The following is a 27,620-nucleotide window of genomic DNA, read 5'->3' on the forward strand; positions in this document are numbered from 1 at the left end:
TGCCCAACCAAACGAAGTTTTCACTAAGAATTCCAGAGCGAGGTTTACCAAACGCATCCAGGGCTGCAATGGGCAAAATAAACGAAAACAAAAATTAATAAACAAATATACAGGTATCAACATTTATAAAAATGAGTTGTTCCATCATCATGATCATAAAACTGGTTCTATATAGACTTTGCCTGTTTGATATGATTTTATCAAGAGATGGCACTATGATCATGATGTTGTTCAGACATCTCCCCTTTCTCGCACTGAAACAATGCCATCCTATTATGTTTTGACAGAGGGTTACTGGCCCTGTCAGTGCCTCACATGCGTATAATAATTATTGCAAACTTCATTGATCAAATCATAGACCCTGGAAGGGCCTATGGTCAAATTTGACTCAAGTTTTGGAATATGAGTTAATGAATAGACCCTGGAAATAGGGTCTATGGTTAATAGGGCTAAAGCACTGGCGCGATGGGGAATTACGTTACTTTTACTGCAGTTGGAATTGTGTAGCGTAAGTTCAATCGATTTTCATTATCTAAATCAATTATTATTGAAAAATAACACTTTGATGGTTTGCAAAAGTTCATTTTACAAATCATAGACTTTGAAAACTTGCTTAATTTATTGTTGTGAATGAGTTATGTACGTTTTACAAAATTGTTGTTTCAGCCCTCTATACAACATAACTCAAGAACCCAGACCAGACCAGACCCAGACTCGTGCACTAGTTTGTAATGTTTAAATGTTTCCATGTTCCAGTGTATGATGCGTAAGCCTCTTCCCTTGTTTTGTTTTTTTGTTTGCATGATTATATTAGGCTGGCGGGTAAGCATCATTAATTGATCTCGTACACTGGTATGTAATGTGTTGTTTGTATTGTTTACCCCGCATGACTGCTCATATCCATAAGTACCAGACTTGAGTCCTGTTTATCAGGGACAGTCTGTGTAGCTCAATGGTTCAAGTCCCCGCACAGGCAGGTATGTCCGGAGTTTTTCTCTGGTATATCTGCCTATGCATGTTATGTTTCCATTTATAATTTCACGTTTCATGCGTAATTCTTCTTTCCCCTGTATCACACCACTCCACGCCATACATAAATTCTCCGAGTCACAGTTCCCCAATGTGAAATTTAAAAAGAAGGAAAATTAAGTTTGGCAGAGGCGGGTTTCGAACTCACGGCGCACCGCTTTGGATACTCTTTAGAGCGCCTTAGACCGCTCGGGCACTTGTCTTGTTGGTATCCATTTGAAACTTATTTGAACATATAATTGCAACTTCAACATAGGCTTACCACGTGACAAGCAAAGGCAGAAAACGTACCATATTTTGGAATTTTATTTGCCTAAAAACATGAATGTATATTAATAGCGCTCAATTGTTGTTAACTGCGTGTTCTACATACAGAAATCCGACAATAAACGGGCCTCTACATGGACAATACATTATATCGATTTTGACTCGCCGAACACGTGCGCTAGTACATCGTATATACATGTGTATTACGGTCTAATACTATAGTGGAACCTACCATTTTTTTTTGTATACACGTTCGATGTTTTTATCATTTATATAATAATTCCACATTAGACCCCAAATATTTTTTCTGGAAATAAAAGATTAGATTACAATAAAAACGAAACAGTAATCTTTTGCGGGGTCTAATGTAATTTTTGCATAGAATTTTCAAAGTTTTTTCCTATCCTTATTCTTGCTCAATTAAAAAAATAGTTTGGCGTATATAAAATTGAAATAAAATTCTCTGCTTCTTAATCTTAAACGACATCAAAATAATGTGCCACAATTGGCTATCACGAATCGTTATATGATGTGCAGTAAATATTCATGTATTCTTTTATACATAGGATGCTTCAATTTTGACACAAAAAAATATTTCATTGAAAACCCTCTCACTCGGCTATTTAAAAAGGTAACCACGCTTCCCTAGAATGTGCAATAAATTAGCATTAAAAGTGTTCTTATTTTAGCAGCATTCCAGAAACACTTGACGTTTGGCGAAAAGAGGAGTACCCCTGTATATTGATATATTAAGAATGTGCAATAAATTAGCATTAAAAGTGTTCTTATTTTAGCAGCATTCCATAAACACTTGTCGTTTGGCGAAAAGAGGAGTACCCCTGTATATTGATATATTGAGAATAACGATTAAGCATCATTAATTTGATTTCGTGCACTAGTTTGTAATGTTTAAATGTTTCCATGTTCCAGTGCGTCATAATGCGTAAGCCTCTTCCCTTGTTCAGCTCGTGTAGGTAGTTAAGTTTGTAAATCTATTATGAATACATGTAGAAGTTTCCAACCAATGGTGAACAATCGTGCAGATTAATAGCAGGGCTACGACACTGGCTCATTTTCCTGGCAAAATGACCCGTCTCCTCCGCAGCCAATTTGGTTTCGCTCCATCGAAATCGAGCTGGCCACGGAAGAGACTACCCTCCTTTGTGTTTGTTCATTTGTGTATGGAGAGCCATTCTTGGAGTCTATAATGACTTAGGCTACGCTCTCAGCTAGAGTCCGACGCTGCATTGTACTAGAAATACCTTTTCTGTGAAATCGCTATAGACGAATCCAACGAGCCAAGTCATGGTCAGGATTTGGTCGGCCATGACGGGTCCCGCATGCACCACACTGGTGTAGTGACTGCCCAATTGGGTGGATTAAAGCCGCTTAAAATTCGATGTTAGATTCTTTTGTGTTGTATTCTGTCATAATTCTTTTGTCTACGTGTAACACAGGTGATAGAATGCAGTTTAAAATACCCTCCAAGGCCGCATTATTTCACATTTTATGTGAGATTGAGCCGACGGGGCACAGTGTCATCGCCCCAATATCTTCATGGCAGAAATCGCCATGGTAGGGTGAATCCACCGCCACGCATGACCATTTTGTTCCGACCTGTTTAATAGTATAATGGGCCGAAGGACATCTGACTAAGGCTACTGACAATAGCAAGGTGGCTGACTTCGCTGTGTGTGTGTTATAGCATGGCCGCCATAGGTCACTGCTCACGATTGACCTATACACTGCGCTATATAGTAGTGCTCGGTGTTCGGCACATACTGCAGTTACTGTCCGTTTTCCTATACATAATACACAGTGCACTTTCCCATTGACGCGTGACCTCTACAAAATAGCCTACGTAAAAAGTATGGGGATATGCCTAGTTAACGTCGCTGTGTGAAAAATAACCGGCCAATATTAAAAGTACTCTTCTAAAGTTCTAGAAAATATAGTTTTGTAACATGTCCTAAATTTTTAGCTAATTTAGATGTTTGGAAATATTCGCACTTTGGTGTTTTAGTTAATGTTATAGGTAATAGTACATTGCCTAGTTAACGTCGCTGTGTGAAAAATAACCGGCCAATATTAAAAGTACTCTTCTAAAATTCTAGACAATATAGTTTTGTAACATGTCCTAAATTTTTAGCTAATTTAGATGTTTGGAAATATTCGCACTTTGGTGTTTTAGGAAGGATATGTAAACGACAGATAACACCAAAAAATATGAAGAAATTATTTCCAAACTGTGTTAAGTCTGCAAACCACCATGTTTCACCAAGCCCACACACAATTGAATATATGAATACAAAAGCCACCTAAGTCCATACTTTGGCCAAATTGAGTTAAGCATGTGAAATTGTTGCTATACATAGGTCTGTCATATGCATGAAAGAACAACTCAAATTCATTCTCTGTGTCTATTGGGCATGTGAAAAATAGCATGTATGAAAGAATCACCCAATTCCATGATTTGAGTCTTGTAACACATTGATTGAAATCCAGTATGTATAAAAGTCCACTTGTAACACATTCATTGCTAGAGAATGACTTTTGATCAAAAAATGGGTTTAATAAAGGAAAGTGTGTGGTTTATATTACATGGCAGAATGCTTATCAACATTATACATACCTGTGTGCTTTATTTTGTATTATCTTACTAGTGGTAATCTCATTCTAACATTGTTGTCTTTGTATATGATTCAAAAACCACCTAAGTCCAAAATTTAAAATGAACCCCACGAAGTCCCTGAAATGCTAATCGTCATACCTAATACAGGTTAATCTACTCATTTGCACGTAAAACTTACCATATTGACCAGGTAAATCTAACTGAAGGAATTAAAATGATACACGGGTTTTTCTCTCAAAATAACTTCGCATGGACTTAGGTGGCTTTTGTATTCATGTATTCAATTGTTCTCTAGCGCTCGCTTTATAATCGTTCACCCAACTGAAAGGATAATCCCAGCGCAATGCTCCATTGTACGTGTAAAAGCAGAAACATATGATAAAATGAAAATGATTGACTAGAAACACTCATGATGATGCGCTTGTCTAAGGCAGCTCTCTACAACTAGTATGAATTTATACTACTTCCAGCTTGAATTTTCCAACTAATTTTCAACTGATGATAGATATAAGCCTGGCAGTCAACTTGGTCAACTTATTTTTGACTGTTTTGCTGTAGTTTGCAAGTATTTTACCAGCTTTTATATTTCATGCTCTGTATCAAACTGGATGCTCATGGCTACTACCATTACATTGCACAGGACAGTGAACTATGCAATCAATATCATCCTCATTGGACTTGTGTTGATACATATTGGTCTGGCTTCATTAGATTCAATATTGTTGAGATTTAACTCAATCAAATCTCACACCACCACAATGGGTGTATATACCAGAATTGAGCTACTTCAGTATCAGGATAATAAAACTTGTAATGACAAACTTCCTCAAGATGTTTGGAACACAATTTTGTCATTGGGTATAGAGAGAGATGAAGTTAGACCCACACGCCGTGGTGTTAAATCTGGTCTCAAAATGAAACAGAAAAGAGCTCACTATGAATGATAAACATACATTCTCAGCCCAATCCAGTACTGCTTTCAAGAACAATACTTAACTAAATGTATGTCAGTGGAACGCACGTAGTATAAGGAACAAAACAACAACATGTTCGGACTTGGTGATGGATCACAAAGTAGACATTATGTTTCTTACTGAAACTTGGTTGTCTGTTGATTCAGATCAAGTAGTAATTGGTGAACTGACACTACCAGGGTTCAATTTCATCAATATGCCCCGTAAAACTGACAAACATGGTGGAATTGGTGTTCTTTATAGATCAACACTAAAGCTGCAGATTTACCCTTCTGATTTCCTTGCTACGACATTTGAACATGTTATCATAATTGACAAAGAAAGAAAGATCAAGTATGTCATTGTTTACAGGCCTCCCCCATCGTCTGAAAACAAATTCACAACATCCAGGTTCCTCTCCGAGTTTGACGATTTCTTAATGTTTGTGAACACGTTGAGCGGAAAGATCATTTTCTTAGGTGACTTTAATGTTCATGTAAATAAGCCAGAGAGAGCTGATGTTGCCCACTATTTATCATCTTTAGAAGGAATTGGTTTTCACCAACATGTTGTGGGGCCTACACATATAAGTGGTAACACATTAGATCATGTCATGTCCCGTACCGATGAAAATCTGGTTCTTCAATGTACTGTTGGAACAAGGTTATCAGATCATAACGTCATCCACTGCAAGCTCAATGTTGAGAAACCTAGCGATCAAAAGGAAATTATTTCCTCCCGTAAAGTGAAAGACATAGATTCAGTGTCTTTTGAAAGTGACTTCCAGTCAGCGCTCATCTCTTTGAATAACACCCCTGATGATGCTAACGCTGTTGTTGAAATGTTTGAGAAAGCAGTAATCCTAACCCTGGACAAGCATGCCCCTGCTACGGAAAGAACTTGTAGTCGTAGGGTTCGTCAGCCATGGTATAGTAAAGAAATTCATGAAGCTAGAAGAGTTCGACGCAAATTGGAAAAGAAATGGCGAAGAACTGGTCGATTAGAGGTGCACCATCAACTCTATCTTGACCAACATAAGCTTGTTAACACCATGATTGAAAGTGCAAAGAAGGCTTATTTTAGGGACAAATTAAAGAATGCTGATAGCAAATCTGCTTTCAGAACCATAAATGGTCTTCTCAATAACAATAACAAGACCTTACCTACTCATTGCAATGTTTATGTGATGATTTTGCTTCTTACTTTAAGGACAAAGTTGATACGATCCAGAAAGGACTCGAAGCAGAAAGCAGTGTAAATAGTAACAGTGTAATTGACTCATGTAACCTAAGTAATGTTGTGTATGAACTATCTGAGTTTCCATTGTTAAGTGAGAATGATATGTCCAAACTTATCCAAGGGTTTTCAGCAACAAACTGCTTGCTTGATTGTATTCCCACATGATTTATAAAGAGTAATCTTACCACATTTGTACCAATTATAACCAAAATTGCTAACATGTCTCTGTCAACAGGTGTTTTTCCAGCTGCACTGAAACATGCCATCATCAGTCCAATCATCAAAAAACCCTCCCTGGATCCTGACAACCTCAAAAATTACCGTCCTGTGTCGAACATTAAATTCTTATCCAAAGTCATCGAGAAGCACGCTGTAAATACCATCAGCAACCACATGCGTGAGTGTAATCTAGGTGAACCTTTACAGTCTGCCTACCGCACCGCACACAGCACCGAAACGGCACTTCTGAAGTTTAAAAATGACATCATGACCTCAATTTATCATCGTGAAGGCGTCTTTCTTGTGCTGCTTGATTTAAGCCAGGAGGGTGAAAGTGCATATAGGAACAATGCCAAAAACTACGTCACGCCGGTCACGCTATTGTTCGAGTTAAACTACATCATTCGCCATTTTGTAAATATTAACGCATGATCGTTGCTTTGAAGTTTCCACCGGATAGTCTGTGGATAGCGCAAGAGCATGCTTTGACCATGCGCAAAAAAATGAATATCATGAAGATGTTTAAGATTGATTCTTAGATGTTTCAAAATTACCGTCATATTGCATAGATTCATCAAAGAATGGTTTGAAGTACTAACCTTATTTAGTAATTTTAAAAAATCGGGAGAATTTTACAAAATCAATGTTTTTATCTGTCGGTATTACAACTCGTGAAACACATTAGTGATGTGCCTGGGTGACCTAATCTACTAACCTTTAACGTTTCCTCTATGAACTCTAACCCTCCTGCAATATGGCGCCTATTGTCTAGAGTTAAACTACATCATTCGGTGTGTTACGTAATAGCTACGATGCCTATCCCTTTATATCCCTGTTTAAGCGCTGCGTTTGATACTGTTACACATAGCATCCTCTTTGACAGGATGGAATCCGAACTTGGCATAAAAGGCAGCGCTCTTATGTGGCTCAAATCATATTTCAGTGGCCGTACCACCAGCATTTCCATCAATGGTGCCCAATCTGCCAATTGTACCTTGGACTACGGTTTGCCACAGGGCTCCATAGTGGGTCCTCTATCATTCACTGTTTATACCATTCCGATCGGAAGAATTATTCAGAAACATGGCTTATCTTACCATCTTTATGCGGATGATGTTCAACTTTACATCAGTTTTGATCCATCCAGTACCTTGTCTATTGACTCAGCTCTCTCCAAACTTACCAAGTGCATTAGTGATATCCAAAGTTGGATGACATGTAATAGGTTAAAGCTGAACAATGACAAAACTGAATTTTTTGTTGCTTTATCATCTTTCAACAAACGCCGCATGCCTGCTGTCAAACTTCACATTGGTAATATTGTGATTGAGCCTACTGAGACCGTGCGCAACCTTGGTGTCGTTTGCGATAGCCAAATGTCCATGTCCACCCAAGTTACTTCTCTCTCACGCAGCATAACCTACCATCTCCGTAACATCTCTCGCATTCGTCATTTTCTAGACTTTGATACTTGTAACAATGTTATTCGCTCACTCGTTCTATCCAGATTGGATTATGGTAACATCTTACTTTTGGGTTCGAATGTCACTGAAATTGCTCGTCTTCAAAGACTAGAGAATTGGGCAGCCAAGATAATTTTTCTTGCAGCCAAGAAAGACCATGCTACCCCTTTGCTCCGCGAATTGCACTGGCTGCCCGTGAGGGAGAGAGTCTACTACAAAGCCATGTTGTATGTTTACAAGTGCCTTGCTGGCTTGGGGCCGGATTATTTGGCATCCTCCTTGTCATTATATATCCCTGGAAGACGAGGACTTCGATCTGCCACCGATGCCACTCGCCTGCATGTGCCCAAACTCCACTACCGTTCATTTAAGTCAGCCGCTGATAAGGCTTTTGCTTTCACAGCTCCTAAGTTGTGGAACCAGCTACCTGTTTCAGTCCGCTCCTCCAACTCTTTGCCAGTGTTCAAAAAAAGGGCTGAAAACATTCCTGTTTTCAGAAATATAATTGCTTTTATTGCATTTGCTTATTTTCTGTCATGTTTTTGCTATATTTTGCTTGCTATGTTGTATTGAGCGCTGTGATCATTTGAAATGGCGCTATATAAAAGCCTATTGTATGTATGTATGTATGTATGTGTATTTAACCAGAGAAGATATGATTTAATCAGTTGAGCTGTTTTCAATGAGTGTTATCTTGGTTTAATAGCTTTTAATGGGGTTTAAGTCCTGCAAAGGTCGAATTGAATTCTACTGTAGACATGACTGCACCATGACATATAAAATCTGATTTATTTTCAATTTTTGAGTTCAAGACGCAAGCTTCTATTTCAATACGTGAGCTAACGACTATAATATCTGTTCAACACGTATGTTCAAGTGCAAGGAACCACATCTGGTTTCTTTATACGAAATCATTTACGGGAGATATTCATCATTTTCTACCCGGTATCCAAAGATTTTCGTCTGAATATCAAAATCGTTCATAGGACATTCACGTGTATCGATCCCGGGTATTGATTTTAGTATCTCTTGTGTACCAAGTAATTAATAGCCAGGCGATGTCGGTGTGCGGGGACCCAACTTTGGCAGCCATTAAGGTATAGGAATGCGTGAATTTGGATTCGTCTATAGAGCCAACCAGCAACACGTATTCATTTTGAAAATATAGCATTAAAATTAGTATCACCCTTGTGGCCCCCGTGCAGTGGAAAACCTTAATTCTTTCATTAAAAAGAAATTAAAATTAAAAAAACACGGATCCAACTGTGCACCTATAAAATGGGCACAGCAATTTGTCTCAAATATGAATGAATTTTAAGAAACATACGGGATATGATGAACATTGACCGGACGCCATGATAGTAGGATCTATTAGTCGTTTTATATACAATGTATATACCGTATTGTCATAATACCAATATTTGTCATAATATAATAATGAGTAATATATAGCAACGTAAATGTGCAGTTCATATGCACAAACGAATACTGATCTTTATGAATTCAGGTTTTGTACATCACATATAACATCACATGTCACATAGGAGGTCATACGTGTTGACCTTCATCTATTGTATTTGTTCAACTGTGTATGGAGAGGAGTACACCACATTTCGCCATAATTTATTCTAGAAACGCTTGCTGTTAGAATAAGAAAAATTTTAATGCTAAATTATTGCACATTCTAGGGAAGCGTGATTACTGTTTTGAAATAACCGAGTGAGAGGGTTTTCAAGAAAATATTTTTCCTGTCAAAACTGAAGCATCCTCTGTATAAAAGAAAATATGAATATTAACTGCACATCATATATAACTATTCGTGATACCCAATTGTGGCATATTTGAGGTCGTTTATGAGGCAGAGAATTTTATTTCAATTTTATATACGCCAAAATATTTTTTAATTGAGCAAGAATAAGGATAGAAAAAACGTTAAAAAACCTATGTATAAATAACATTAGACCCGGCAAAAGATTACTGTTTCGTTTTTATGGTATTCTAATCTTTTATTTCCCGAAGAAACATTTGGGGTCTAAAATGGATTTTTATGTAATTGATAAAAACATCGAACGTGTATACAAGAAAAATGGTAGGTTCCTCTATAGTATTTTACTGACCATGCTAATGTACTGACACCGTGCGAGCACATGTCAAAATCGATATAATGTATTGTCCATATAGACGCGCATTTATCATTTATTATTGTCGGATTAACAACAATTGAGCGCTATTAATACACATTAATGTTTTTAGGCAAATGAAATTCCAAAATATGGTACGTTTTCTGCTTTTGCTTGTCACGTGGTAGGCCTATATTGAAGTTGCGATTATATCTTCAAATAAGTTTCAAATGGATTCCATCAAGACAAGTGGTCGAGTGGTCTAAGGCGCTAGGCTCATAGAGCATATCCAAAGCGGCGTGGTCCGCCGTGAGTTCGAACCCCGTCTCTGCCAAACTTTAATAGAACTTATTAAAATTTAACTTTTTTTAAATTTCATATTGGGGAAATGTGACTGGGAGAATTTATGTATGGCGTGGAGTGGTGTGGGAGAGGAGAAACGCCATTAAAACTCCATCAGTATTAGGGCGTAGCAGGAGGGTGAAAGTGCATAGGAACAATGCCGGAAACTACGTCACTCTATTGTTCGACTTAAACTACATCATTTTTAACGCATGCGTGTTCGTTAATACAGCTTTAGTCTCCTCCACCTTCTCAACATGGTACGTGGAATGTCTGGAATCACACTGACGGCGGAGGAGACTACTAGCTGGTCAGACAGTTTAATTTTATCAAGCAGAAAATACCTAAACAATCACCGTCATTTGATCGATTTACCTACAGAATATAACTGATTATTCAAAATATAATTTTAATAATGTAAACATGTTAACTTATATATTTGTGTACTAAAGTATAAGGACACGTGAATAAAATCACGTCGAAGACAAAATGGCCGCTAATCCGCCTATTGTCTAGACTTAAACTACATCTTCCGGTTTGTTACGTAATACTAGGATGCCCATCCCTTTGTATCGATCCCCGGGCGTAGTTCAGTGAACTCACCGGATTGCTATTCCAAGTACTTTGATAATACAGATAATGACGTGTCATGTCAAAAGGAGACACTTTTGGGCAGGTTATCAATTTTGAGGTTTTTACATATCTGAAATATAGAGATATTTTGCTCCACAACGCCGTATTCCCCAATGAAATCGGACATTCCTAAGCGAAGATATTGAGTTCGTAAGTTATGGTATTATAAACTTGGAAATTGAGATATCGGCCTTTAAAAATATTATTGACAATGTTGAGAGAAGGAATTACCAGAAGATGCCAGTTATATTCCGGTCTGAATCTATCAGACAATATTTTAAACATTAATAACATCACAAATTCGCAACAAACCAAAATTGTGAAAAAATTATCCCAGGGCAGATTTTTGGCTATATCTCCGTTTACGATCCTGCCCAAAAGTGTCTCCTTTTGACATGATACGTCACATATGTATTAATGGGTCGAGGCGATTGCATTGAAAAACCTAATAAATTATTCATAACAGTTACGTAATCAATCGATAGCGCGGACAATTTTCATTTGCAAACCACCAAAATTCGTGATCTTTTAGCGTTGGAAAAGAAACCACGTGAATAGAGTGCCCTCTCAAGAATAGGTCAGGGATCAATAGTCGGGATAGGCATCTGAAATGACGTAACGAAACAGGAAGATGTAGCCTAGGTCTAGACAATAGGCGGATTAGGGGCCATTTTGTTTCCTACATGATGTTATTCACGTGTCCTTATACTTTAGTACACAAATATATAAGTTAACAGGTTTACAATTTTAAAGTTATATTTTGAGTATACAATATAATTAATTAATTGGATTTGATACAGCTACATAATGCTTTACAAATCTGTTTCGTAAGGCCACGGGGCCTCACTCCTCAGAAGCACATAACCATATGAGGTAATCACAAAAATATACACACTGCCTATCATGGTGTCACATGATACAACTTAAAATTAAAAGGATTGCATAAAGTTACATAATAATAACAATAACCAGTGTACTAGACCATCATATTTTGAATGGACATACTTGACATAAAATTTTGAATGGCCATACTTGACATTGCAGACAACTTAATATGACGAGTCAATACTCAATATAATAGATGGCCATAAAAAACACTTGACTGGCAATTTGGCACTTCAGATAATATGATGCCCATTCATGGGAATTATAGAGAGTCTGTAACATTAACAGTCACTAAATCAATAACGTCAATTAACAATATGTTAAAGAAACATTATTTATAATTGCATAATAAGTGTTTTTTCCTGTGTCTGCATGCACTCATTCGCTACTTGCACGGTTCCGCCATTATGCACTATGTGCGGGGAGAGCCTCGAACTGGCAGCATACATGAATGGGAATTGAACTAGTCATAACGTTCTGTGTAAGGTTACATAATTCTTCCTTTCATGTATGCTGCCAGTTCGAGGCTCTCCCCGCACATAGTGCATAATGGCGGAACCGTGCAAGTAGCGAATGAGTTCATTTCTTTTGTTTAATGAGGACAAGTCAGGTCTGCGAATGATAAAGTATTTTTCTTCAATACACAGGTTGTAAAGTTTACGTGATGTGGAATAAGCCTTAGCTCTGCTTAGCACTTTCCATTTGATTGTATATGGTACATTTGCATCTTTTAGTGTCCAGATATATTGTGGCATGTCTATTGCTATCATTCCTGAAACTTGACATATGTCCATTAAAACGGGATTTAAATCTTTTACATCTTCTCTGGTCCGACATAGGTCCCCGGGCATAGGTCTCGTCCTGGTTGTTGTCTTACCTTGTGATTGTAGCTTGGTAAATAACACAGGAAGTGAGGCATTTCTTTTCTAAAGGACAATTGCTGTCATCTCTACAGTTACAAGTTTTAGTAAATCGATCAAATGACGGTGAATGTTCAGGTATTATATGCTTGATTGAATTAAACTGTCTGACCAGCTAGTATTCTCCTCCGCCGTCAGTTAGTCCATCGAGATAAAAATATTTTTATCTCGATGGTTAGTCCATACAGGACCAACGCAATATTTAGCACCATAATCAACGCCGTCAAATCCGTTCGCTACCCCCAGCAGTGCACCCTCATTATAATAAACAGTGACCAAAACCAAACCAGTCGATAAGTTACGTCATGAATCCAAATATGGAAAATAGCCCCGCCCATCATTCGGGCCATCATTCAACCGCATCTATTACATAACTGGGACTCTCAAGTCATCTCAAGTACTTGGTATCCCAATCGATTGATTTTGATAATGCAATCAAAGCAATACAAACTTTTGAGGTCGCTTACCAGTGCATGGAAATAGTAGATATCTACTATTTCCATGACCAGTGTAAATCGGGCTGGTATGAATTAAATGAAAGTTTTTTGTTGCTATAGTAGTGCAGAGATAATGTAGGCCTAATCAGTGTTACAAAAAGTCATTTGTATGATTCTAGGTTTGTTTTCTTTTTTTATTTAATATTGTCACATTTGTCGATAGGCCTAACCGTGATATCATTAAAAAAGCTAAAAGAGCATAAATTCTACACACCGTTTATTTGGAACTGAACTTTGATTTATTAAAGTCATAATGTACGATCTTATAATAATATGAATTTGGTTAATTTTTTCAAACCTGATTTTATGGCATATTTGTAATGTACATGTTACAACTTGCATCTAAATGGAATCAGCCAAATTTGTTGTGTTTGTAGGTAAACAGAGCAAAGTTCGACATAAAGTCATAATTCAAGAATTATGACTTTACGGTCCTTCTATATAGAACTGCGTGTTAAACGGCCAAAATAACAAGCAGTGTTTACCTCGTTATTTCAGTTCAAAATGGACAGAAACCATTCCCGATAATTAGGGCCTATTACTGGTATTATTTCAGCATTTTGAATATATAATGACAAATCTAAAATTGGAAGAAATCGTACATTAAGCCTTTAACACCTAACTGGAAATAACAGAGTGAGTAAAATAAAATTAAAGGCGATACAACTCGCAAGTAGGCCTACTGTTGAATGTGTTGATATTTCAAATGCATTTCGGAAAAATCACAGTATATTTCTTTAATCCCAAAGGCATGAAAGGGCCTGTGATTACTATTTGAATTTAGGGTTTTGATTTAAACTATTTTAATATCAAATCTTTAAAAAACAACATGGTCTTCTCGTTTTAACCGATGGGCATGGGATTCATCACTTTTAACTACGTCATTCACGGACGGAGCTGAGGCAACGGCTCTCCGCTCCGTTGATAGTAATACTTTCGTGGTCTTTGTTTTATTTCAAAGTTACAAACAAGAAAAGACAAGACAAGACAAAATTTTAAAAAGTGCACTGCTTTCATCGTTTTTCAATTTTGGCAGCCGTCTGTTTGTATGGGGCGAGGTCCAAAAGAGGAACACTGCAAAATCTAAATGTTTATAGGCCTAATTTGCCATATTTGGTAGAGATACAGTACTTAAAGAGCTAAGGGAACGTTCATAAATACTTGGGGGCTGGAAAAGTTTGATTTCGGTATGTCAAAACTTTTTTGACCCCCTACATATGTTAAACTTTTAGAAACACTTTTTTATAGATTCAAAATTTTTGAATCCCTTTTTTCAAAAAACACCCGTTTTAGGCCTACTTATGAATTCCAAGGGGTCATAGGTCAAAAACCATAGGTCGCAGAAAAATGTTATGATTGACGTTTTTGATCCAAACATCCATCTTAGTAAACTGATACATTTTTTATTTGAAAATATTGAGTAGCAGTAGCCTTGCCACTCTAATAACATTGGCGTAGTAGAATATATAGTTATAACAATTTTGGCAAATAATTGTAAATCCCTTTAGCAATGTCAATTTTGCATGATAACTGTAATTATTTCGGCATAAAAAAGCAACAACAACAAAAAATCCCTCCCTCCCTCACTTTTCCAACAACGTGGGGGGGGGAGCGACATGAAGAACTCTTGCCCCCCCCCCAGTAAAAAGCCAAAATTACGAAAATTTCCACTTTTTTTCTTCAAAATTTGTGATTTTGGCCACCTAAAATTCTCTTTGCCCCCCCCCCAAAAAAAAACAGAAAAGAAAATCTGGGATGGCTGGCAGCCATTGCATACCTTGTATAGGAAAGTTGGCTGTATCTTTAATACAACCGGGAGAGACAGTGGATACAATTCCTGTTTCAGGCAATGACATCAACTCCGACATCAAATCATCCTTAGCATTTCCAATACCAGTCTCTAGTCTGTTCAGCTTGTCTATATTCATCATACTGAATTTGTTGTACCACGAGAAAACACCTGCAGTATGTCCACTAGTACCATTCACACCATCCACATGAAACCCGAAGCAAAAGCAAAATAGTAGAAGTACAGACAAGACTACGGCCATGTTGCACAACTAAGCTGCATAAATTCCTGAACAGTGATCATAAAATGATGATGATGATATTGATACACATGTATCTCCGAACAATTGTACTATAAATAACGGTGCAATGCTATACTACAGTGTGATGCTATACTAAATTCATTTCACCACAGAGTACATATCCGTTAGCACACTGGACGCCCGGCATGCCCCTGGACGATGGTCAACAATGGGTCTATTGTTGTACAAGGCTCACTCAGTCACTTAAAGAGAACACAAGTTATCATGTTTATATATATGCACACAGTACAGACAATTGAATACATGAATACAAAAGCCACCCAGTCCATGGGAAGTGATTTTGAGAGAAAAACCTGTGTATCATTTTAATTCCTTCAGTTAGATTGACCTGGTCAATATGGTAAGTTTTACGTGCAAATGAGTGGATTAACCTGTATTAGGCATGACGATTAGCATTTCAGGGACTTCGTGGGGTTCATTTTAAATTTTGGACTTGGGTGGTTTTTTGAATCATATACAAATGTTAGAATGAGATTACCACTAGTAAGATATAAATACAAAATAAAGCACACAGGTATGTGTACTGTTGATAAGCATTCTGCCATGTAATATAAACCACACACTTTCCTTTATTAAACCCATTTTTTTTTTCAAAAGTCACTCTCTAGCAATGAATGTGTTACACGTGGACTTTTATACATACTGGATTTCAATCAATGTGTTACAAGACTCAAATCATGGAATTGGGTGATTCTTTCATACATGCTATTTTTCACATGCTCAATAGACACAGAGGATGAATTTGAGTTGTTCTTTCATACATATGACAGGCCTATGTATAGCAACAATTTCCCATTAACTCAATTTGGCCAGAGTATGGACTTGGGTGGCTTTTGTATTCATATATTCAATTGAATGAACACGATTTATTTGTACTAGGATTTCATTTTTATTTTAATATCATACCTCATACCTAATAAAGAACATAAGAAAATATTATAAAGTCCATAAATATACGCACGTTAACCTTTGGAATATTTCACATGCAAGCATGTTGTTTGTCTCAATGCCTTCTCGGGTCATAGTAATTTAAATCTTGAAACCGTAGTACGATCTGTCGGTCAGCATAGATATTGAATAAAATTGAATAATGAAATGAAATGAAATGTGATTTCAGCATATTTAATACTTTTAAGGGGGTACTACACCCCTGCCCAATTTTGTGCCTATTTTTGCATTTTTCTCATAAATTATAGAGCATTGGTGACAAGTAAGATATGTATAAGGGCAAGGACTACAACTACTGCACTGGAAATTTTATTTCAGCACAGACAACAGTTGTGGAGTTACAGTCAAAAATGAGGGGAAACCAATAATTGATCAATAAATCAATAACTACTTGCCTCGAGTTGCTCAATTTTCAGTGCAGTAGTTGTAGTCCTTGCCCCTATAATATACATATCTTACTTGTCACCAATGCGCTATAATTTTGAGAAAAATGCAAAAATAGGCACAAAATTTGCCAGGGGTGTAGTACCCCCTTAAGGGATCTGGAATGAGCGTTTTGAGCGTTTCGACAGTATTTTTTGTGGGACATGAGAGCACATAATACATATCTGAATACGAAGAATGTCTTTCTGATATCAAATAGTTTTCATTTTTTGAAATTCAAGATATAATACAAATTTTATGACAAATTATTACAATTTGATATTTCATAATTATTACAATTTCACATTTTTATATATAACAGTCCTCGAAGTAAATTCTATAAATCTAAAGACATATTCTTAAAATGTATGTAGCTGGGAGGAAAAGCCGACGATCAATTGAAAATTTTGACCTTTCATATTGAAGATATGGATTTTTCCCTAAAATGACCTATATAAATATTTTTTGTTTTTTGGGGAAAAAAATCCATATCTTCAAGGTCAAAATTTTAAATTGATCGTCGGCTTTACATCCCACTTACATACACTTTAAGTATAAATCATCAGATTTATAAAGTTTACTTCAAGTACTACTGTTAAATATCAAAAATATCAATTTTAATGATTTGCCATAAAATGTGTATTACATTGCGAATTTCAAAAATCAAAATTATTTGATATCAGAAGGACATTCTTCGTATTCAGAATGCAATTCGATATGTCTGATGTGCTCTAATGTCCCACAATAAATACTGTCCAAAAGTTCATACAGGCTGCGTCAAAAAGAAGTAAACTCATGTTTGAGGGGACGGTAACTCGAGATCTGCAAGGAATCTGCTAAAAATAAAAATACCACTGGAAAGAGCAAATTCTTCACGTCTAAATAAAAATAGGAACCGTTGCAATTGCTCACAGAAAACTAAAGTTATACTCATTTGAATATAACCACCCATTTTTGTAGCTGTACACAGCTGATTGATTTTCATCCAGTGAAAGCTTTCGACGAATCAGCAAAGTGCTAACAGGATTTATTGTTGAAAAGACATCTTTTGCTTTTAATTAATATTCAACAAAGTCCATGACGGTACTATAGTTTGTAGGATACCAATTCAAGTATTTACGAACGATACGGCAGAAGCTTGATTGGGGAATGTTGGGTATAGGATTGAGCTGATCTTTGGTCTTGCTGTAAAGCATGTCTAACTCTAGCAATGTTCACTTCAGTATTCAGACTTTTTATTGTACGTACAATATTGTATGCAACATATCTACGTTGTTTAATCTATTGCCATTCTATTTCCAGTAATATTGTTTAAGTTCTAACGAATGTTTGATGACGTAAAATCGATAATATATTTCTACTAGATATTACATGTAACATATTATCGATTTTTCGTCATCAAACATTCGTTAGAACTTAAACATTACTGGAAATAGAATGGCAATAGATTAAATAACGTATATATGTTGCATACAATATTGTACGTACAATACTCGGAGTCTGTGGAGCGCTTAAAGCAGTATTCAGACTTTTTATTGTACGTAAAATATTGTATGCAACATATCTACGTTGTTTAATATATTACCATTCTATTTCCAGTAATATTGTTTAAGTTCTAACGAATGTTTGATGACGTAAAATCGATAATATATTTCTACTAGATATTACATGTAACATATTATCGATTTTTCGTCATCAAACATTCGTTAGAACTTAAACATTACTGGAAATAGAATGGCAATAGATTAAATAACGTATATATGTTGCATACAATATTGTACGTACAATACTCGGAGTCTGTGGTGCGCTTAAAGCAGTATTCAGACTTTTTATTGTACGTAAAATATTGTATGCAACATATCTACGTTGTTTAATATATTACCATTCTATTTCTAGTAATGTTTAAGTTCTAACGAATGTTTGATGACGTAAAATCGATAATATATTTCTACTTGATATTACATGTAACATATTATCGATTTTTCGTCATCAAACATTCGTTAGAACTTAAACATTACTGGAAATAGAATGACAATAGATTAAATAACGTAGATATGTTGCATACAATATTGTACGTCTAATACTCGGAGTCTGTGGAGCGCTTAAATCGCGTTCTATGCTGATACGACACATGACGACAAACGATAAAAAGGCAGCTATTAAACAAGTACTATAGTATATATGCAGGTAAACGAATTCAACATGGATGAGGCTTACGATATCACTGTAGACACGATGAAGAAAATACGGAGTCTATTTACTAGCTGAAAACAGTCAGAAACTAATTTCCAAATACAGTTAAAATATTCCTTAGTGCCAGAATACAACATATATATGTAAAAAAAGTACATAGGTACTATATATAGAATAAAAAGTACATAGGTACTATATATAGAATATAGATTATATTAAAGCTTCAATAAAACTCACACACTAAGAAGAAGAACACCGTACCCAGTCCCCTTCACCATTATAACAAAAATATTCCGTTGCATACATGACCAAAATGTACAATTCTTTAACAAATACATACATTACCAGAAGAGGCAAACAATTTAAGGCCCATTCAGTGATCCCAGCGAAAGTGTAAAAGAATTAACAATGGTGTTTATTAAAATCATCATTGGGTATTTTTTGTTTTATTCATAATTGAAAAAAAAACCGAGGAAAACAGCAATATCAGCTATAATTTCTCTACTGAAGTAGAGTGGAGAAATTACAGATTCATGTGATGAATTTTATGATTCTCTGGATAAGCAAATCACTGATTAGGCCTTTTAGTAAGGTAGTCCATGATAATAATATAAATACTCTTTTCACTCATTCATTTTATTTTCATGTTACTTCTACGCTTGTTCCTTGTTACGTTCCTTTTCGCTCTTCTTCTCCACGTTGGACGGTATTAACAATTTCTCCAAATTAGCGAATGGAAATTCAATTGCCAGAGCAAACACAAAGGCCACCATGTGGGAGAGCACTATACCGCCGGTAAATCTTGTACTCTGTCAAAAGAGAAAGAAAAAAGGTAAAGGAGACGATCCTGTATAAACAGTGATCGGAGTGCCCATCTCTCTTTCATTGGCGATTGGGCCAGACTCCTCCATGTAATGTTGTTACAGGGGGATCGCTACACCTCCTCTACAGCGAGTCTGTTACCTTCCCAGCATTTAAGAATGCCGGTACCCATTTATACACCTGGGTGGAGAGGAGTAATCGACATAAAGTGCCTTATTCAAGGGCACAACACGATGGCGTCGCCGGGGCTCGAACCCGCAACCTTCCGATTATTCATGAGTCAGTGCCCGTTCCGCTAGGCCACCGTAAGAGAAAAAGGATATCCAAGAACATAAGAGTGACAGTTGAGTGTCAAATCACCATCACCAACACCAATTCCACTATCATCGTCATCATATTCTTCATAATTGAATACCTGAGTGGAAGAAGGGCCCAACTCCAATTTTTTACCAAAAGGAGTTAGGCCCAGCATTTTCTTGCCAGTATACTGTTCTTCATTGTGTGTGAAATATGAGCCAAAATCCACTCTCTAAATAGTCTTCCACACACACTTAATCATGGTTTTCATGGAATAAAGTCCCAACTGCATGGAGTTGGCCCCTTCTTTCACAAATATTATGTTAAAGAGGAATTTTATTCATCCATGACATCTGCTTTTCACTGCAATAAACTTTCTTGCTAATATATAACATGCTTCTACTTCTGCAATTATGAAAAATTTCCAAATTTCTGTAGCTATTTGTAACACATTTATAATGTAACTGGCATTTGCATATTATTAATTGGAAGAAGGGCCCATCTCCAGCTCGTATTAAGACCAGTACCGTTGCCATGGAAACATCATATATAATTCCGATTTTATGTAATACTGTATGTTCATGTGTTAAAGGTCCCCTGAAGATGAAAACATTTTGTCTATAAAACTTTTCCAAATATTAAGTTTTTTTCTTTATATCTCAAAAACAGTTTTGATGGAGTTGGGCCCTTCTTCCACTCAGATATTCAATTGTCGTCAGCAACAACAACAACATCATAATCCTGATCATCATCATCATCATCATCATCATCATCATCATCATCATCATCATCATCATCATCATCATCATCATCATTATCATCTTCAAGTTCTGGGTTAGAATGAAATTTAAAATCTTAACTTATTGAAAATATAATCATCTGGGTATATATCTATATAAGTAAAATTAAAGTCGTAGGGTACGATCTTTGACAAATGAATTTGGTTAATTTTGTTCGAACCTGATATTTTGACATATTATTGAGTAATGTTCATAAATGTCCAAACTTACAACTAACTGAAATCGCTAAATGTGCTTATAATGCCAATAGAGAAATTTGGAATTAAGATTATAATCCCCCCCCCCCCATATCCCAAGTTAGTCGGTGGGGATGGTCAATGAGGTATCTTTCAATTTACTTCACTATTTCGGCTTATGCTGGTTTCATACTTTCTGCCGCGTGACGCATCATCATGCTGCTTGCACTTGTCTGCAAACGGAGCGGCGTGCCGCTGGCGGCAGCGGCATGACTCTGAAAGCCACTCTTGCCGCTCAGCACCACTCTAAAATCGTATTTTGTTCTCAAACGTCATAGCGGCACCACTCCGAGTTGACTTGAATTCAACTCCCAGCGATGCTGCCGCTTGGGCAAAGCGGTGAAGTGATCGATATCGGCTTGCCGCTGGTCACCGCTAGCGTTTCGGACTGCGCAGTGAAGCATCTTCAGAGCGACAAAGCGGCAGGAAAGTATGAAACCAGCAATAAAGTGGACTGAAAAACGCTTATCGTATACTAAAAAAATGTATTTTATCATTTTTGCTAATTGAAAAAAATAAAACTGACGGAAAAAAAGTTCAGCTCGTAATCGGCGGGCCTTGTGACATCGTGTTTATTTCGAGAATTGTCTTGTGACATCTCGCAAGAACCATCACCAGTTATTTGTTGAAGTGCTATACTTTTGTCTACTTTCTTTAACACGCAAATTATAGACCAGACATGTCACTCTTAATGTGGGTCTACTTTTCGACGTAGATGTAAAAGCCTAACAATTCCCGCCGATTACGAGCTGATCAAACTGTAATGGTCATAGTTTTACCCATATTGATAATCTTTACTCTTTACATAATTATTATCCACTTACTATCGGTATTATTGTAAAGCTGAATGGATTACTACTACTGAATAGTATATTTCTGAGAATTATTGGATGCACCAAATACACTGTATATGTGAGTTTTCCAACAGGCACCCAGAAATTCCACGAAAGAAATGTATTTATCCAACCTAAAAATCCAACAAAAATTAGGTTTAAGTTATTATATGAGTTCTCTCACATCTCTGATACAATATCCAATGATAAAGTTATCAAACACTCCTTCACAATCTACATATCGTTTTCGATACCCCGGGGGGGGGGGACTCCCACTTTGGAAGTGACGCGTATGTTCTGTCACCGAAGACCCCCTATTTTTCCATTTGATCTGTCACCCAACGACCCTTATTTTTCAATTTAAAAAGCAACTTTCATTTATCACTTAATTTGTTACCTATTTTTGAAAAAACAAAGAAATTTGAAGCCTTTTAGAATTTCGATTTTCGAGGTTTTTTGACGCTGTTTCGGCTCTCACCCAAAAGTTCCATTTAAAAAAAAGTCATGTTCTCACCCAATGACCCCATATTTTTGCTGAACCATGAAATGGTATCAGCCTATATGAGTGAATGTTACTTACTAGCTTACTAGCTTACTGACTAACCATTTGGTCTGAAATGGACATATCTCGAAATGCCACGAAGGTGTAACCCCCCGAGTGGTGTCAAATGGAAGAGAAAACATTAAAGAATATAATAAAGAAACACAGGGGGTGCTACTGCTAATAGTTTTAAAGTTGTGGTCCATTTTTATTCAGAAGTCGCCCAATTGGGCTACTAAATCACAGGTTTGCACTGGAGACAGCTTGTCTGCTATTTTGATAACAAGCATATTGTTTCCAAGAAAGTGAAGTAAATATTGTGAAATTCCCAAAGTATTATTAAATAGTATCTTAACCACAGTATGGACCAAACTGGACGTGTCTAAGATCGCCCACTACAACCCATTTTGTGGTTAGTATTTAGATCACAGGAAATTACAGTGTCCCATGATGCATTTATGAAAATACACACTAAGGGTATGTGGTAAATGCTATAGTTGCCTCTGATTGCGCAATAATGGTGAATACTTGTGTGGTGGGGGTTTGGTGGTCAAATGTTATTCCTTCCCATGATGCATTTATGAAAATCAATACATACACACTAAGGCTACAAGGTAAATGCTATATAGTTGCTACCAACATTTTGAAATATGTCCGATTGAGCTACAACTTAGTACAAATAATCCTTGATATAAGGGGATCATGAAACATCATCTGAGGTCATCCAAGGTCAAAGTTTAAAACTGCACCGATGAGGCTGTAACTCTGGAAAAACAATCCCCGGCACTTGGGGAGCATGAAACAGCAAAGGTCATCTGAGGTCAAAGGTCAGGTCAAATTTAAAGTCGCTCCGATGTGCCTGTAACTGGGGGAAAACAATCCGCGGCATTTGGGGAGTATGAAACTGCAAAGGTCATCTGAGGTCAAAGGTCAGGTCAACTTTTAAGTTGCTCCGATTGGGCTGTAACTCAGGGAAAATGATCCCTGACACTTAGCGAGTATGAAACTGCAAAGGTCATCCAAGGTCCAAAGTCAGGTCAAATTTAAAATTGATCTGATCATGCTGTAACTCAGGGAAAACAATCCCTGACACTTCCACAAGTATAAAACTGCAAAGGTCATCTGAGGTTAAAGGTCATGTCAGATTTGAAGTTGCTCCGATCGGCTTAGGCCTATACCACAATATGCTGTCGAAGTCACATGGTTCAGCTGTGGTGCGGTAACCGCTCTAGTTACATTTTGCTCTCACCGAATGCCAAAAATCATGCTCTCACCCAGTGACCCCATATTTTTTACATTTTGCTCTCTTACTGCGAAAGTGCCAGCCCTACACCTATATCCATTTTATATTGAAGTGCCCCCGCCCCCCCGGGTTCGTTACATATCGTTGGTATAGACGAATCCAACAAACCAAGTCATGGTCAGAATTTGGTCGGCCATATTTGGTCCCCCGCATGCACCAAACAGGTGTTGTGAGTGCCCAATTGGGTGGATTAAACCCGCTTAAAATTCGATGTTAGATTTGTTTGTGTTGTAAACTGCCATCATTCTTTTGTCTACGTGTAACACGGGTGATAGAATGCAGTTTATAATACCCTTCAAGGCCGCATCATCTCACATTTTAGGGAGATAGTTGGGTCCCCATCGCGGATAATGGCTGCCATTGAGGAGTAGGAATGCGTGAAATTGGATTCGTCTATAAAGGTAGTCATTGGTATCGAAAATCGCCACGAATGGGGAAATATCCAAATTGGTTTCTTTGAAATTCTACCTTTTGTCATTCAAATGTGTTTTCGCTGTCGAAGTGACGTAATAATCGGATTAACTACCATAGCAATAGATGAATACAATTTTTGACTATATCGCCATGCACTACAACGTTCACGCGGTACCTATGTATTGAACCATATCATTCTGATCACTCGCACCTGTAAGATAAGTATCTTTGAAAAGAGCGGTATTGTATTCAATTTATGAATGCAAACATACACAGGTGATGAGTACAACCTACCTGTAGTGCAGGACGATATAGTCAAAATTGTATTAATCTATTGCTATGGTAGTTAATCTGATTTATTACGTCACTTCGACAGCGAATAGCTTATAAAATCGCATCGTGGTAAATACAGTATCAAAGTAACGAAATTCTCCATCTATCGGCCACTATATTTTGTAATTTAGGCTTAGCGTCTTTAAGAAACTTTTTGTGCGCAGTGTCATACACTACAGATTGAAATTTAATACTGACATACCTCCATATCCATTTTTGCAAGCAAGAATAACCCAACCAACACATGATGCCCAGGTAAAAGAACCCAACCCGTTATATATGCCTTGTTCTGCAAGGCTCCAATCACGATAAAAGGCATTATTAACCACATAAATAACCACTAAACCGACGGCAGATGCCAATACCCAACCACATAGAACGACAATCTGTGAATACAACAGAAAAAAAAACCTATTTAAGGTAACGTAACTGTAGTTTTACTTCAATCTAGTTCATTTAACATTTCCTGAACCTAAAACGTACATGTACATCGGGACAATTAGAGTTGAATTACTAATGACAATACGGGGGCTCGATCTCGTGTTGTCGAGCGACATACCGACTAATGACCATTCTGTAAAATACGTTGTTAAACATACCTCATACATATTCATTTCAGAATGACACCAATTCATTGGTCACAACCCAAGTAGCTTGATCTATCCCCAGTATACAAATATTAACTGTCTATGAGTGTGATGGTCGAAATATAATCACGAGGTGAAAGATGGATTGTTCCATTCCATATAATTAATATGCAAAAAATATGTAATTAAGTATGAAATGTGTATTTCAGCATATACTTGTTTCATATACTTCGTAAGGGTTTCCTAGTATGTTTCCACTAGAAAAAGTATCAATTCCACCTGTCCCACCTTAATATATTCTTGTTTATTGATTGGTTAAAAGTGGATCACATGACCAAAAATAGTTCTACCATCAGTACTCCTATCCGTAAATAGTACCTTTAAGCCGTAAATAGTATTTTCGATGTCCCGGATGAGCCGTAAATAATACCTCAAAGCCGTAGATAGTACTTTTGACCATGCCTTCCGCGTGCGCGCATTCGATGCGACGGAACAGTTCACCCACGCGAAACTGCCATAGCGTGATTTCACGCTGCTGTAATTGGTTAGCCCGATTTTAGCCTATTCGATTTTTTTTGAAGGGCAAAAAAATAGGTTGTGCTTATATTGGTCGTGCTGCTCACTCAGGATAGAGAGTCAAAACGTCAAATAATTTTCTTTTAACCAATCAATGAACAAAGAACATATTAATGAAGTATATAAAACAAATATATACTGCCTTTATTTCTGGTTAAAACTATGGTCCCTCGCTGAGATCAATTAATACTATTTTCATGCGGGGCTGCGCGCCTCGGGAAAATAGTAATATTGATTTCACCTCGGGCCCATAGTTTTAACAAGAACCTTTCATGGCAGTATATATTTGTATAATATTGTATCATGGTTCTCCGTATGATAAAACGGGAATTAACCAATTTATTATAGCAAGAATAAAAAAGTCAGCGTCCATGGAAAGAAGTTCTTTGCTAACCGCAGCAGATATTACAGGAATAACTCTGTAAAAGGATGCTCGAAAATCGAAATACCCAGTTTATGATTCATAAAGCCGTGAAGTTGTTCAAGACATATTGTGAGGAGAAGGGAATCGCGTGTGCAGAAATTAGAGAAGCTCTCGAATCCAAAGCTATGACTTCAACAGCTTAAGCACGAACTTGTATTGAAGACCGCAAATTGGGCTAGCCGGGGCGTCTAGCGCTTATTTTCTTATTAAACATGTTAAATATTATGATTTGGTGAAATAAATATGTATAAAGTGTTATAAAAATACTACATGGTATTTTCACTATATTTCCCTCGAAATAGGGTCACTATATTTCCCTCGAAATAGGGTCACTATATTTCCCTCGAAATAGGGTCACTATATTTCCCTCAAAATAGGGTCACTATATTTCCCTCGAAATAGGGTCACTATATTTCCCTCGAAATAGGGTCACTATATTTCCCTCGAAATAGGGTCACTATATTTCCCTCGAAATAGGGTCACTATATTTCCCTCGAAATAGGGTCACTATATTTCCCTCGAAATAGGGTCACTATATTTCCCTCGAAATAGGGTCACTATATTTCCCTCGAAATAGGGTCACTATATTTCCCTCGAAATAGGGTCACTATATTTCCCTCGAAATAGGGTCACTATATTTCCCTCGGCACTGGTCACAGGCCTACCACCCCTAACCCTTCGTAGGATGGTAGGCATGGTAGGCCTGTAGCCTGTACCTCGGCAAAACATAGTGACCCTATTTCCCTTCAAACCATGTAGTATTTATTTACGATCGCTCAGGTGTAAAGCCATATTCAACAACTCTTCCAATACCTTTGCATAGCTGCCAATCCACGCTTTTGCAGTAAAACGGAAATGCGCACACGAGTTACGCGTGTGCGGGTAAAATTCGTCATGCCTGGCACTTGTATGAATTCATTCTTTTGGAGGAAACGGTTAAACATTGCCGTTTAATTCTGCAGTTTTAATTATATATATTTTATATCAACAAAAAAGTAACAATCTGTTTGTAATGTTGAGTGGCAATATGACTAAACTGACACTGTTCATGAAATAATCATGTGAATCAGACAATCTTAAGATTATTTTCATTGTTGAAAGGGATTCATGTTTCACCATTGTTGACCACCGTTTAATTAACAACTCGCGTAAAGCGCGTCTTCGTGGTTTACTTCGCTCGGGCAGCAAAAGCTACAGAGTAAACCGCGGACGCATTGTTGTTAACGGTGATGGAAAAACGAGGAAATATGATTGAATCCCTAAATGAACTGCAATTGGAAGCCATCAAATGCCTTTCCACAAAATAGAACAAAGTGAAGCACTTACCGGACGCATCCGTAGATGTGGCCGTCGCACCATGATAAATCCTACTGCCATACCGACAAAATAAGGAGATATTCTAGTCCAGGGTTTGTCGTAAATCTTATCCCAGTAAGCGCCGGCAACTCCGCCCCCGCCGAAAATACCACTGCCCATTCCATACTTAGCGGTGAGACTAGCTCTAATTATTATACTGATGGCGGTGAGTGTAGCTAAAAGTCCTGTACCCACTTTGGGAGCTCTGGTTTTGAAATCAAGGA

The 27,620-nt window shown here is 37.1% G+C and overlaps 1 protein-coding gene across 2 annotated transcripts in view; it reads right to left on the reverse strand.

The window, feature by feature from the left end:
• LOC140136255 (nose resistant to fluoxetine protein 6-like) overlaps positions 1–27,620 on the reverse strand; it is a 100,926-nt gene that overhangs the window by 32,325 nt on the left and 40,981 nt on the right. Inside the window, exons 11-14 of one of the 2 annotated variants that reach the window (XM_072157977.1) lie at positions 27,367–27,601; positions 24,656–24,839; positions 21,854–21,996; positions 18,705–19,683 (exon numbers count right to left, since the gene is read on the reverse strand). The exons of the other annotated variant lie outside the window; for it this stretch is intronic. Of the exons in view, the coding sequence (XP_072014078.1) occupies positions 19,528–19,683; positions 21,854–21,996; positions 24,656–24,839; positions 27,367–27,601 (718 nt within the window). The 3' untranslated portion in view covers positions 18,705–19,527. Of the gene's footprint in view, positions 1–18,704; positions 19,684–21,853; positions 21,997–24,655; positions 24,840–27,366; positions 27,602–27,620 lie in introns of those variants that run through there. 2 annotated transcript variants of the gene reach the window in all.

This window comes from Amphiura filiformis, chromosome 16 (genome assembly GCF_039555335.1).
Source record: "Amphiura filiformis chromosome 16, Afil_fr2py, whole genome shotgun sequence".
Lineage (NCBI taxonomy): Eukaryota > Metazoa > Echinodermata > Ophiuroidea > Amphilepidida > Amphiuridae > Amphiura > Amphiura filiformis.